Genomic DNA, 11,680 nt, shown 5'->3' with positions numbered 1-11,680 from the left:
GATACATGTATTTAGGAAGATTACCTCCCAGCTAATGTCTTCCATAACTTGTCATTGACTTGTAAGTAATAATTCACATTAATTGACAAGTATATATTTGATAGCTTGCTAACTGGTCTAAAGTTAGTTCAAAATGCCTTTGGGCGTTGTATTAGCATACGGCTACGTACGTAGCCTACGGAATATCAAGCCTAGCTTTATTTATCTAAAGTAGCAAAGTGTTTTTTATTAACTCAATAAATTGTCAAACTCTTCTCCCCCTCCGCCCGACCCTAACCTAGGACCAGTCCTCTATCCGCACTGACTGGAGAATCCGGGGCCCGGGTAGGATACTACTGGGTTTTAGGAGGGGTGTGTCATGTCGTCCTCCGTGACCCACAACACTCCCGGTGACTCACCTCGCCGCCAGGCTAGCTCAGGCAGCAGCGAGAAGGGGGGCACAGCCGGGTCGTCCTGGACCAGGCAGCGGAGAAAGAACGGCATGCCCGTGGGCCATATAGACGCGGAGGTGCTCAGGTCAAGACTAGTATCGGTAGCACCGACTCAGTGTCGTGGTAATCCAGACGCTCTGGTGTTCACACACTCTACCAGGGCCCAACAGCGCAGGAGGGCGGGTCAAAAACCAATGCAGCTGGAGATACTGGTGTGTGTGTGTGTGTGTGTGTGTGATGTAGTGTTGGTTACTTATGTATCCATAAAAAATAAAGAAAGTATTATAGAGTATATAGAGAAAGTAGGTCAGTTGCTATGATACCTAAATCACATATATTTGTTGACTAACATTTCCGAAGAGTCCTTGAGCATAAATACAGATACCGGAAACATTAATATCCACATTTGATGCAAACCCTGTTCCCATCGCAACCATGTAGCCCGTGTTGAAGAAGTACCAGGACCAGAAGCACCCCGAGTTCATCTACAAGCAGAACCGGGAGAGGCTGATCCAGTCAGGCTGGAAGTCCCCCACAGCCTCTCCCCTTGGGGTGGCGTGGCAGGACGAGACCCAAGAGAGCTCCAGCCTGCACCTTCCTGAGCTGCCTGTGCACGTCAGGGAAAAACAGGTCAGACACAAGCATGGATAGAGAAAAAGACGAGTGCAAGTTCATCGTAAGAGGTCAATAAAGAGAGAGAGGGAGAGAGATAAGTTCGGTCTCTATGTTTCCTATTCCAGGTGCATCATGACCAGAGCGCGCTCTGTGGCCCCACCCCCCCCAAACGCCCCCGCTCTGCCAAGACCCCCTCCGGCGCTCCGTTCCGCCACAGCCCCTCCCCCGGGGAGTCCGCTCAGACCCTCCAGTTCGACTCGGCCGAGGAGGTCGTCCGTGCCAACATCCGCTCCCCCGCTGACATCGTCAGGGTCATCAGAGACAACCCCCACCTAGGCTTCCTGTACATGACCTCAGCAGTGCCCAAGTCCTCCATCAAATATGACGCCTACAACCTCAAGTGAGACCCAGACACACACACACACACACACACACCAACAAACAAATTCCATCAAATACTGTATGTCTCCGTCCAGAAGTGAGACACGAATCAAACAGGAAGCTCAAATGATGCGCGCACACAGAGAGAGTTCGCCAATAAAGCGTTCCACATCCTTTCAGGGTCGTGACATATGAGAACATCAACAAGCAGGACTACTACATCGTCAGCCAGCAGGGCGTGACCTCCATGTGCCACGGCCAGGTGGAGTTTGTGCCCCTGGAGCGCTGGCAGCAGGAGTACCAGCGGCACCGGTGCCTGCTGCGCATCCCCACCTTCGTCCTCTTCAGGAAGTGGAAGGCGTTCCGCGTGTGGAGGACCAACGTGCGCTCCAAGAAGTTCAACAAGTGCAAGAAGTCTCTCCGGGAGCGCCTGTTCATCGTTAACGAGGTGTGCACCAGAGTGAAAGTTTTGTTTGTTTTGTTGTTTGTTTTTGGGTTTGTTGCATATACATATTCACTGTTTGTCATATGACTGACCTACACAGGTAAAATTATTACATGGCAAAGAATATAAGATCTCCATGTCTTATATGATTTTTGGATTCTGTTCCTCCCCAGTCTTTGCGTCCTGCTCTGATCCACATCAGGGAGATGTGCTACAGGATCAGTGACATGGGCCTGTGTTGCATTGACAAAGAGCACACGTACACTCTGGAGGACTTCCAGGAGGCCCAGTACAAACAGCTGCAGGAGGTGCGGAGCGTGTGTGTGTGAGCGTCTGTGTGTGTGCGCGTGTGTCCTTGTAGGCATTTAGAGTGTCAGCGTCTGTGTCTCATAACAATAACATGGAAAGGTGTCTCTTGTATTTGTTTTTACTCTGATGTGTTTTGAGTACAATTTGAAGTATTTGTTTGTGTGTGTTTCTCTACAGGTAGCGTCTCGTCTAAAAGATTTCAGAGAACTGGTAAAGGAGTTGACCATGAGTGCGTGTCGCACAACCATGCTGGAAGCAGGATACACACCTGACTACAGCAGCTATGATGGAGGTACACACATTCGCACACCCATACACACACACATACGCGCTCCACCCCTCATGATTTGATTAATCTCTGACCCTGTGTATGCGTGCGTGTGTGTGTGTATGTGTGTGTGTATGCATGTGTGTTTGTCCTTGTGGTGTGTGTGATCAGGTGAGGAGACAGAGAGCAAGCCTTCTCCTGAGATGGATCTGATGTTTGAGGAGGATGCAGAGAAGATGAGCTACACAGAGCAGGCCAACAAAAGATACCACTGCAGACGTCTCACCTGGTTGGTCACACTCAACCATCTCCCGCCATCTTGTTTGTAGTTTCAACCAGATCGCTTCTCTCCCTCCATCTTGTTTGTAGTTTCAACCAGATCGCTTCTCTCCCTCCATCTTGTTTGTAGTTTCAACCAGATCGCTTCTCTCCCTCCATCTTGTTTGTAGTTTCGTCCGACTGGCAGACTACCTGATTGTGAACACCATGCATATCCTGGTTGTCAACTCTGTGGCCGGGCTGCTGGCGGTGCTGCAGGAGCAGATCAGCTGCACCCCCACGCACGCTGTCATCCACAGCTGGGCTGACCCCGACGCCGTGGCCGCCGTCCCCGATGCCAGGAGCAACACTGCTGCAGCATCCGATGACACAAACAAGAAGGTGCCGCTCTGGAGGTTCAAGAATCGCTTACTAAGACTTTGGGTTCTCTGTTATATGTCCTTTTTGTGTGTGTCAGGCGGCCGGGCCAGATTCCAGTTCCGAGGCCCCTCCCCTGCAGCCCATGTTCATGTCCGAGCTCATGCTGGAGACCCACTCTCTGACCTACGAACCCTCCCTCGACCAGTTCCAGGTCCGCTCCTCCCCCGTGATGTCAGCATGACCGCTCCGACTCACAACCTGATTTCCCTCATGTTGACATATCCGTGTGCGTGTTCTTCCGACAGGAGTGTGTAACAGAGATCATCTCTCAGTTCCACGAGACGGCTCTCTCCCTGGAGACGTTGGTTCCTGACTCGTACTTTGATGCCTTCACTCAGCCCATGATCAGTAACAAGGTGCGTCACAGGGAAACACCTATCAGGATGCCCAGCTCATAAAACATTTTCTACATTTATAACTGCATTTCATAACTGTGTGTGTGTGTGTGTGTGTGTGTGTGTGTGTATGTCCAGATAGAGGAGAAGGTGTGCGGAGATGGTCCCAGTCTGGAGTCCATGCTTGAAGATGACAAACACCTCACGACCATCGTGCTCAACATCAAGGTCTGCAGTCTGCACACATGCCAGATTGTCCTCCCACCTGACGTGAGCGGAGAGGTGATCATGTGATCCTATGTTTCTCTCTCTGTCACGCTTCCTTTCACCCCGCACAGCAATCGCTCCAGTTTGCCTTTGACTCGGCGAGCGTGTACTCGCGCACCTTCGAGCGCTTCCGTCTCATCTACTGGGAAAACGAGAGCCTGGACCTCGACAAACTCCGGCAGCAGGACCACGGTACTCTTCATCGCCTTCATCATCAACATCGACATCATCATCAACATCGTCAGTGATGTTACTAATGCCGAAAAGGAGGTGTATGAAGTTTTAGATCTGCTGTGTGTGTGTGTGTGCCACCCACTCAGGGGTGGCGTTCTTTGCGGAGAGCCTGGAGAAGTACCACCGGGAGCATAAGGAGGCCCTGGCCATCAAGCAGAAGAGACACCTGGGCATGCTGCTGGTGGACACCACCCAGCTGAAGGGCAAGCTCATCCCCTCACCCCTGAGGTGTCTGGAGGTCAGGGCACACACACACACACACACGTGAAATACATGAGTGCAGGGACACGTAGGGGTGCACACACACATCCCTCACCTTTTTCCCGCCCCCTCCACTCCCCTCAGGCCATCAACGACATGCTCCCCCTGCTGGCTAAGAGGAAGATAGACGCCGTCATCGCCGAATCCCAGGACGCCCAGTTCAAGCTGGAGTTCGGCCCCACGGCCACCATCGAGTTCGTCAACTCCCTCACCTTCCTGGAGGAGGTCCAGGAGAGGGTGAGAGAGCGTCATCATCATCATCATCACAAGGATGTTGTCTTCCCTTGCATGGAAGCAATACAATTTGTGTACTCTACTCTCCTTTACTCTCCTCTACTCAGATCGTGGTGCTGGACCAGCAGACAGAGACCGTGACTGAGATGTACAAGCTGATTGGCCTGTACTCCGTGCCCACGCCGCCCGAGGACTTTGCCGTGTACGCTACGCTCCACCCCTCCATCACCTCGGTGAAGAACGCCATCGACAAGGCGGTGGGCGAGAGGGACGCCAACGTGGACAAGTTCTGCAGCCACCTGCAGAAGGACATCACCGAGCTCAACCTGGAGGTCAGGAGGGTGCAGCAGCAGGCCCAGGTAACCACGCACTGTCTGTCTGTGTGTGTGTGTGTGTGTGTGTGTGTGTGTGTGTGGAGGTGCACACCTGTGTGTTCACACATTTGCATACATCAAATAGATGCATAAATCCCTGACACTCTTGATCTTGAACTCTTGTGCTCTAGAACATCCACGCAAGTAAATATGACGGTGTTTCCATGCCTGATTGCTTGTGTGTGGGTGTATGTGTGTGTGCGTGTGTGTCTGTCATCAGGACCGTCAGATCCTGGACATCGAGGCGGATCGGCCCAAGCTGCGCCTGCTGCTGGATGAGATCCAGATCTCCATAGACGAGCTGCAGGCCCAGGCCTTCACCTATAGGTCCTACCAGAAGAACTTCAAGGTGGAGTCCTGCTCTTGCCTCCAGGGGGCGCCCCAAACTCACTCTTCATGGAAGGCCATTCTTTCCTGGAGAAATCTCTGTTCTCGAATGGATTCATTTTAAGATCCCTGTAATTACGGGGATTATTGATCTCCTAATCCTTCATTTACTTTCAGTTGACTTCTCAACTTTTTAACCTTTGACCTTCCAGATGGAAGTAACCATTTATGAGGTTCTGGAGGGGCTGAGAGCGGTTGTGACACCTCCATCGCCACCTCTAACCTTTAACCTTTGACCCTCCAGGTGGAGGTGACCAAGTACGAGGCCCTGGAGGAGCTGAGTGCGGAGGTCAAGCTCAAGCACTTGCTGTGGGACTCTCTGGAGGAGTGGGACCTCCTGCAGGCTGGATGGATGGAGGTGGGATGGAGAGAAGGGGTTGGAGTAAGATTATCCGGCGTCAAAGACCTTGACTTGACATGGTGCACCCCTCCTCTCCCCTCCTCTTCTCTGCTTTTCTCTCTTTTCCTCTCATCCTCCCTTCTCCCCCCTCCCCTCCAGTGTAAGTTTGAGGAGCTGGACCCAGAGCAGCTGAGCATCCAGGTCAACAAGTACGCCAAGTCAGTGAATCAGCTGGAGAAGGGCCTGCCCCCCAACAACGTGGTGCCCCACCTCAAGGAGAAGGTGGAGGCCATGAGGGAGAAGGTGTGTGTGTGTGTGTGTGTAGTCTTCGCCCCGATTCTTCCTTCAGACTCATGACCAAGGTTGGGTGTTGGGTGTTTGTGCTTTTGAGTGTGTGACGGACCGTTGTGTACCTGTGTGTGTGTGTGTGTGTGTGTGTGTGTGTGCGTACAGCGTACAGCATAACAAACATGTACTCCTCCTCCTCCCCAGTTGCCGGTGGTGACGGACCTGCGTAACCCGTGTCTGAAGGGCCGTCACTGGGAGATGCTGGAGGTCATCGTAGAGGCCAGCCTCACCGAGGAGCCTCTCACTCTGGCCTCACTGGAGCAGCTCAACATCTTCCACTATACCGTTGAGATCCAGGAGGTAACACACACACATACCGCACACTCGTGGACACAAACACACCGACTGGCACGGACACACAGAAAGCCACAGACGTACACACACACATGGCTAGACACACATAGGAGGATCCCTCACTGAATTGCTCCTCCCAAGGTTTCTTCAATTTTTCTCCTGCAGTGAGTTTTTCTGGGAGTTTTTCCTTGTCTTCCTTGAGGGTTGAGGTTGGTTGAGGGGCAGGTCTATGGGCGTATGTGAAGCCCTCTGTGACATGCTTGCGTGTAAAAAGGGCTATACAAATACATTTTGATTTGATTTGATTTGACATAAACACAGATACATACACACACACACACACAGCAATACACATGGACAGACACGCAAACACATCTACTTGTGGTGGGTTCCGATTCTCTTTCTTCCCTGAGAGGAAAGATCATGTACAGCTATTGCTGTCACTGTGTGGTGATGTGGTGATGTGTTGATGTGATGATGTGATGATGCAGTGATGTGGTAATGTAGTGATGTGTTGATGTGATGTGATAATGTGGTGATGTGATGATGTGGTGATGTGATGATGTGGTGATGTGGTGATGTGGTGATGTGATGATGTGGTGATGTGGTGATGTGATGATGTGGTGATGTGGTGATGTGATGATGTGGTGATGTGGTGATGTGGTGATGTGATGATGTGGTGATGTGGTGATGTGATGATGTGATGATGTGGTGATGTGATGATGTGATGATGTGGTGATGTGGTGATGTGGTGATGTGGTGATGTGGTGATGTGATGATGTGATGATGTGATGATGTGGTGATGTGGTGATGTGGTGATGTGATGATGTGGTGATGTGGTGATGTGGTGATGTGGTGATGTGATGATGTGGTGATGTGATGATGTGATGATGTGATGATGTGGTGATGTGGTGATGTGATGATGTGGTGATGTGGTGATGTGGTGATATGGTGATGTGATGATGTGGTGATGTGATGATGTGGTGATGTGATGATGTGATGATGTGATGATGTGGTGATGTGGTGATGTGGTGATGTGATGATGTGGTGATGTGGTGATATGGTGATGTGATGATGTGATGATGTGATGATGTGGTGATGTGATGACCACCCTGCTCTCCCCTCCAGGTGTCTGGCCAGGCCTCAGGAGAAGCTTCCCTAGAGACCATCCTCAAGAAGGTAAGGGAGGGAGAGGTGCTGGGAGGCAGGGAGGGAGGGAAGGAGGGAAGGAAGGAAGGATGAAGGAAGGAAGGAAGGAAGGATAAAGGAAGGAAGGATAAAGGAAGGAAGGAAGGCAGAGTGAGGGAGGGAAGGATGGATGGATGGAAAAAGGAAGATTTCCCAAAGAGATCCTTGTGTTTGTGTGAACCCCCACCACGGCCGTGTGTGTTTAGGTGGAGGACTCGTGGAAGACCACCGAGTTTGCGGTCCTCTCCCACCGTGAGCCCAAAGACGTCTTCATCCTGGGAGGGACGGACGACATCCAGGTTAGGACCTCATCATCATCCTCCTCACGCTCCATCATCTCATCCCACCATCATCCTGCGCTCATTTTGGTGGACTGCGACCAAGCATCTTGGTGTGTCTGTTTGGGGTGTGTGTGTGTGCGTGCTGCCAGGTGCTCCTGGATGATAGCACCATTAACATGGCCACAGTGGCGTCGTCGCGCTACGTGGGACCCATCAAGGCCAGAGTAGACGACTGGCAGAGACAGCTGGCCCTGTTCAGCCAGACCCTGGTGAGATCTCTGCACACGCAGGCTGATTAAGGCTCTAAATCTTTCCATCTGGAACAGGATTATATCTAAACAGTAAACAGTATGTACCGTAAATACTGTATCAATTGTTTACGATTTGGTGATGGACATGATTGTGGTCCTCCCCTCTCTCTCTCCCCCTCCCCACCTCCCTCCTTCTCATCCTTTCTCCTCCCCTCCCCCACTCCCCCTCCTCCCCACACCTTCTTTTCCCCTCCCTCCCTCCCCCCCTCCCTCCCTCCCCCCCTCCCTCCCTCCCTCCCCCCCTCCCTCCCTCCCTCCCTCCAGGACGAGTGGTTGACGTGTCAGCGTAACTGGTTGTACCTGGAGAGCATCTTCAGTGCTCCAGACATCCAGAGACAGCTGCCCGCTGAGGCCAAGATGTTCCTGCAGGTGGACAAGTCCTGGAAGGAGATCATGAGGAAGGTCAACAGGCTGCCCAACGCTCTGAGGGCCGCCACTCAGCCTGGTACACACACACACACACACACTCCTGTGGACATACTGTACATGCACACAAACAGACAAACGATGATACACACAGAACACACACACACTCCTGCACACACACATACACACAAGCACATACAAGGATTCATATAGACACACACACACGTTTATCCACTTTCTCAACATGTTGTTTGCTTTGCTCAGGTCTTCTGGAGATCTTCCAGAACAACAATGCTCTTTTGGACCAGATCCAGAAATGTCTGGAGGCCTATCTGGAGTCCAAGAGGGTCATCTTCCCCAGGTACCGCACCAAAACACAACCCAGGCTAATAACCAGTACCGTCAAATGCCATCGCTAACACTTGATTTATCTCACCCACTGCAATGAGACTAATGGATCAGTCTCGTTTGTGCTAAGTGGGAGTCATATCAAATGCACCTCAATTACTTGGAAGGCATGGATCATTGTGATTGACCGAGGTCTGCTACTTCAACAGTCATTTAGCTGCATAAATGCTGTACATTTACAGCATTTACATAAAGCTATAAATGTTTGAGAATTCCATAAAACGTTTTATATTCGAACGGAGATTTGTCATGTCATTGGATGGCGCTCGCTCGCATCACCCCCGACGCCGTCCCTTCCCAGGTTCTACTTCCTGTCCAACGACGAGCTGCTGGAGATCCTGGCCCAGACGCGGAACCCCCAGGCCGTGCAGCCACACCTCAGGAAGTGCTTCGACGCCATCTCCCGTCTGGAGTTCGCCCTGCTGCCGCCGCCCCCGCCGGTCGCCAAGGGGGCGGGGCCCGCCGACGGCGAGCACGAGAAAGTGTACAGCAACGAGATCCTGGCCATGGTGTCGCCCGAGGGAGAGAAGGTAGACTGCTGGTCTCTCTCTGGGATCTCTCTGGCTGGTCACTGCTCTGGTTCCTCCTCTAGTGTGGCATCTCTCTCTTTCTCTCTATGCTGCTTCTGATGTTGCGTCTCTCTCGGACTCTCCACAGGTCTCTTTGACATGTGACATGTGACATGTCTCTGAATCTGCAGCTGGGCTCCTTGATTCGCTCACTTCGTCAATGTCTCGCTCTCTGGAACCAACACTCCCTCACTCAGTGTGTGTGTGTGTGTGTGTGTGTGTTTGCGCGTGTGTGTTTGCACGTGTGTGTATCTGCATGTGTGTCTACGTGTGTGTGTGTGTGCAGGTGGGCCTGGCCAAAGGGCTGAAGGCACGTGGGAACGTGGAGGACTGGCTGGGGAAGGTGGAGGAGGCCATGTTCTCCTCCCTGCGCCGCCTCAGCAAGGCCTCCATCGCTGACTACCAGAGCAGGACCAGGGAGGAGTGGGTGGTGGCCGGACACCCCTCACAGGTACACAAGCGCACACACCTTACGTCCGTGTCATTTGTGTTCTACAAGCGATGCCGCTGAGGACGCTCTGCCTTCTCACAGTGTGGTGGCGTTCATTCAGTAGCACTGTGTATTGAAGTTGCACTTCATCTTCCCGTCCACCAGGTGGTGCTGACCATCTCCCAGTTGATGTGGTGCCGTGACTTGGACGGCTGTCTGGAGGGAGACCACGACCACTTCCAGGCCCTGCAGGAGTTTGAGTTCACCAACTTTGATGTAAGTCTCACACCACCCTCTGGCGGATACGCACCACTGCAGGCCTCTGCTTTTCTCCTCCTAATGCATGAGGTCACCTGGGGGGGGGGGGGGGGGGGGGGTTGGACGTGTGTATTGTGCACAACGTTGTGTGACGTCTGTTTGTGTGTTTGTGTTGGTATTTACTTATGTATTTATGCATGTTTGTTTGTGTTTATGCCTGCGTGTATGCGCATATACTTATGCATATATGTATGTGTGTGTGTGTGTGTGTGCTCCAGAGGCTGAACGCCCTGGCAGCCCTGGTGAGAGGCCAGCTCCCCAGCCTCCACAGGAACATCATCACGGCCCTCATCACCACCGACGTGCACGCCAGAGACATCGTCACCGACCTCGTCCAGCGGAAGGTAGGACCCAAACACTTCCACCTCCCCACTGCCTTGTGGGTAGTGGAGTTTTAGGAGGGTTTCGGAGTGGCATTGTACCTGTGTCTAATATCCGTGTGTATCGTATGTCTGTGTGTGTGTGTGTGTAGGTGGACTCTAGCAGCAACTTTGAGTGGCAGAGACAGCTCCGTTACTACTGGGACCTGGACCTGGACAACTGTGTCGCCCGCATGGCCCTCTCCATGTACATCTATGGATATGAGTACCTGGGGGCCTGCCCACGCCTGGTCATCACCCCCCTTACGGTACTACACACACACACACCCACACACACATACACTCACACACTCGCACATCTAGACATGCACAGGATAGCATTTCTGTATCGAAACACACAGAAGGGTTTAGCAATCAAGAAGGGGCAACCACCACTCTAATTTAGTTAGGCCTATTACAATGGAAATGTGTGCTTGTGTGCCTCAGGACTGAGGTTTTCATTAGGTTGATATTGCAGGAGCAGAGCACTTGTAGTCAGTGGAGAAATCCCTGTCTCTGTCTAGAGGCTTGTCTTTTCAGGACCCTGTATATATGTACATGAGTTAATTACTATCCCCATCACTAGTATCACACCTCTGAGGTACAAACTGGGTTCCTAACTGCAGCCTGAAGGCATGTGCTTGTGTCTCACATTTAGATTGACGTTGCTTTTGTGTATGCGATTGATCAAACATGAGTTGTGTTTATCCAGCCACCCATCCAGCCATTCATCCATTCACCTTTCCACCTATCTATCCATCCATCCATACATCCATCCAGCCATCTTCCTACCCATCCACCTAATCATCTATCTCTCCATCCACCAACCCATGTTCCCTCCCTCCCTCCGTCTACCCCCCCCCTCCGGTGTGTTTGCAGGACCGGTGCTACCTGTGTCTGATGGGGGCTCTCCAGCTGGACCTGGGAGGGGCCCCCGCTGGCCCGGCAGGGACGGGGAAGACAGAGACCACTAAGGACCTGGCCAAGGCCCTGGCCATCCAGTGTGTGGTGTTCAACTGCTCTGACGGCCTGGACTACAAGGTCTCCTCTTGTCCTCCTCCTTTGCACTCCTCCTTTTCTTCACTTCTTTCTTCAATTGCGTTTCCCAGACTGAAGCACTAGATGGTGGTGTATCCACAGCAATCAGCCAAGTCATCCTCTTCAGCTAAGCATGCCGTTAGACCACTGACAAACCAGACATTGGGATTATGATCATAGTTATGATAAT

The 11,680-nt window shown here is 52.0% G+C and overlaps 1 protein-coding gene across 1 annotated transcript in view; it reads left to right on the top strand.

The window, feature by feature from the left end:
* The first annotated feature begins 298 nt into the window (after nucleotides 1-298).
* Nucleotides 299-11,680, top strand: part of dnah6 (dynein, axonemal, heavy chain 6) — a 42,771-nt gene continuing 31,389 nt past the window's right edge. Inside the window, exons 1-30 of the mRNA XM_062478194.1 lie at nucleotides 299-643; nucleotides 873-1,061; nucleotides 1,172-1,446; nucleotides 1,608-1,875; nucleotides 2,046-2,180; nucleotides 2,359-2,473; nucleotides 2,621-2,738; nucleotides 2,899-3,123; nucleotides 3,206-3,299; nucleotides 3,394-3,504; nucleotides 3,622-3,711; nucleotides 3,822-3,942; nucleotides 4,071-4,222; nucleotides 4,330-4,482; nucleotides 4,587-4,838; nucleotides 5,074-5,202; nucleotides 5,485-5,598; nucleotides 5,740-5,883; nucleotides 6,073-6,228; nucleotides 7,351-7,401; nucleotides 7,617-7,709; nucleotides 7,841-7,960; nucleotides 8,267-8,447; nucleotides 8,633-8,729; nucleotides 9,078-9,306; nucleotides 9,632-9,796; nucleotides 9,941-10,051; nucleotides 10,312-10,437; nucleotides 10,566-10,721; nucleotides 11,332-11,493. Of these exons, the coding sequence (XP_062334178.1) occupies nucleotides 359-643; nucleotides 873-1,061; nucleotides 1,172-1,446; nucleotides 1,608-1,875; nucleotides 2,046-2,180; nucleotides 2,359-2,473; nucleotides 2,621-2,738; nucleotides 2,899-3,123; nucleotides 3,206-3,299; nucleotides 3,394-3,504; nucleotides 3,622-3,711; nucleotides 3,822-3,942; nucleotides 4,071-4,222; nucleotides 4,330-4,482; nucleotides 4,587-4,838; nucleotides 5,074-5,202; nucleotides 5,485-5,598; nucleotides 5,740-5,883; nucleotides 6,073-6,228; nucleotides 7,351-7,401; nucleotides 7,617-7,709; nucleotides 7,841-7,960; nucleotides 8,267-8,447; nucleotides 8,633-8,729; nucleotides 9,078-9,306; nucleotides 9,632-9,796; nucleotides 9,941-10,051; nucleotides 10,312-10,437; nucleotides 10,566-10,721; nucleotides 11,332-11,493 (4,617 nt within the window). The 5' untranslated portion in view covers nucleotides 299-358. The remainder of the gene's footprint in view (nucleotides 644-872; nucleotides 1,062-1,171; nucleotides 1,447-1,607; nucleotides 1,876-2,045; nucleotides 2,181-2,358; nucleotides 2,474-2,620; nucleotides 2,739-2,898; nucleotides 3,124-3,205; nucleotides 3,300-3,393; nucleotides 3,505-3,621; nucleotides 3,712-3,821; nucleotides 3,943-4,070; nucleotides 4,223-4,329; nucleotides 4,483-4,586; nucleotides 4,839-5,073; nucleotides 5,203-5,484; nucleotides 5,599-5,739; nucleotides 5,884-6,072; nucleotides 6,229-7,350; nucleotides 7,402-7,616; nucleotides 7,710-7,840; nucleotides 7,961-8,266; nucleotides 8,448-8,632; nucleotides 8,730-9,077; nucleotides 9,307-9,631; nucleotides 9,797-9,940; nucleotides 10,052-10,311; nucleotides 10,438-10,565; nucleotides 10,722-11,331; nucleotides 11,494-11,680) is intronic.

This window comes from Osmerus eperlanus, chromosome 14, assembly GCF_963692335.1.
Source record: "Osmerus eperlanus chromosome 14, fOsmEpe2.1, whole genome shotgun sequence".
NCBI lineage: Eukaryota > Metazoa > Chordata > Actinopteri > Osmeriformes > Osmeridae > Osmerus > Osmerus eperlanus.
The sequence above is the reverse complement of the archived record's forward strand: the minus strand, read 5'-3'. Positions and strand labels throughout refer to the sequence as shown.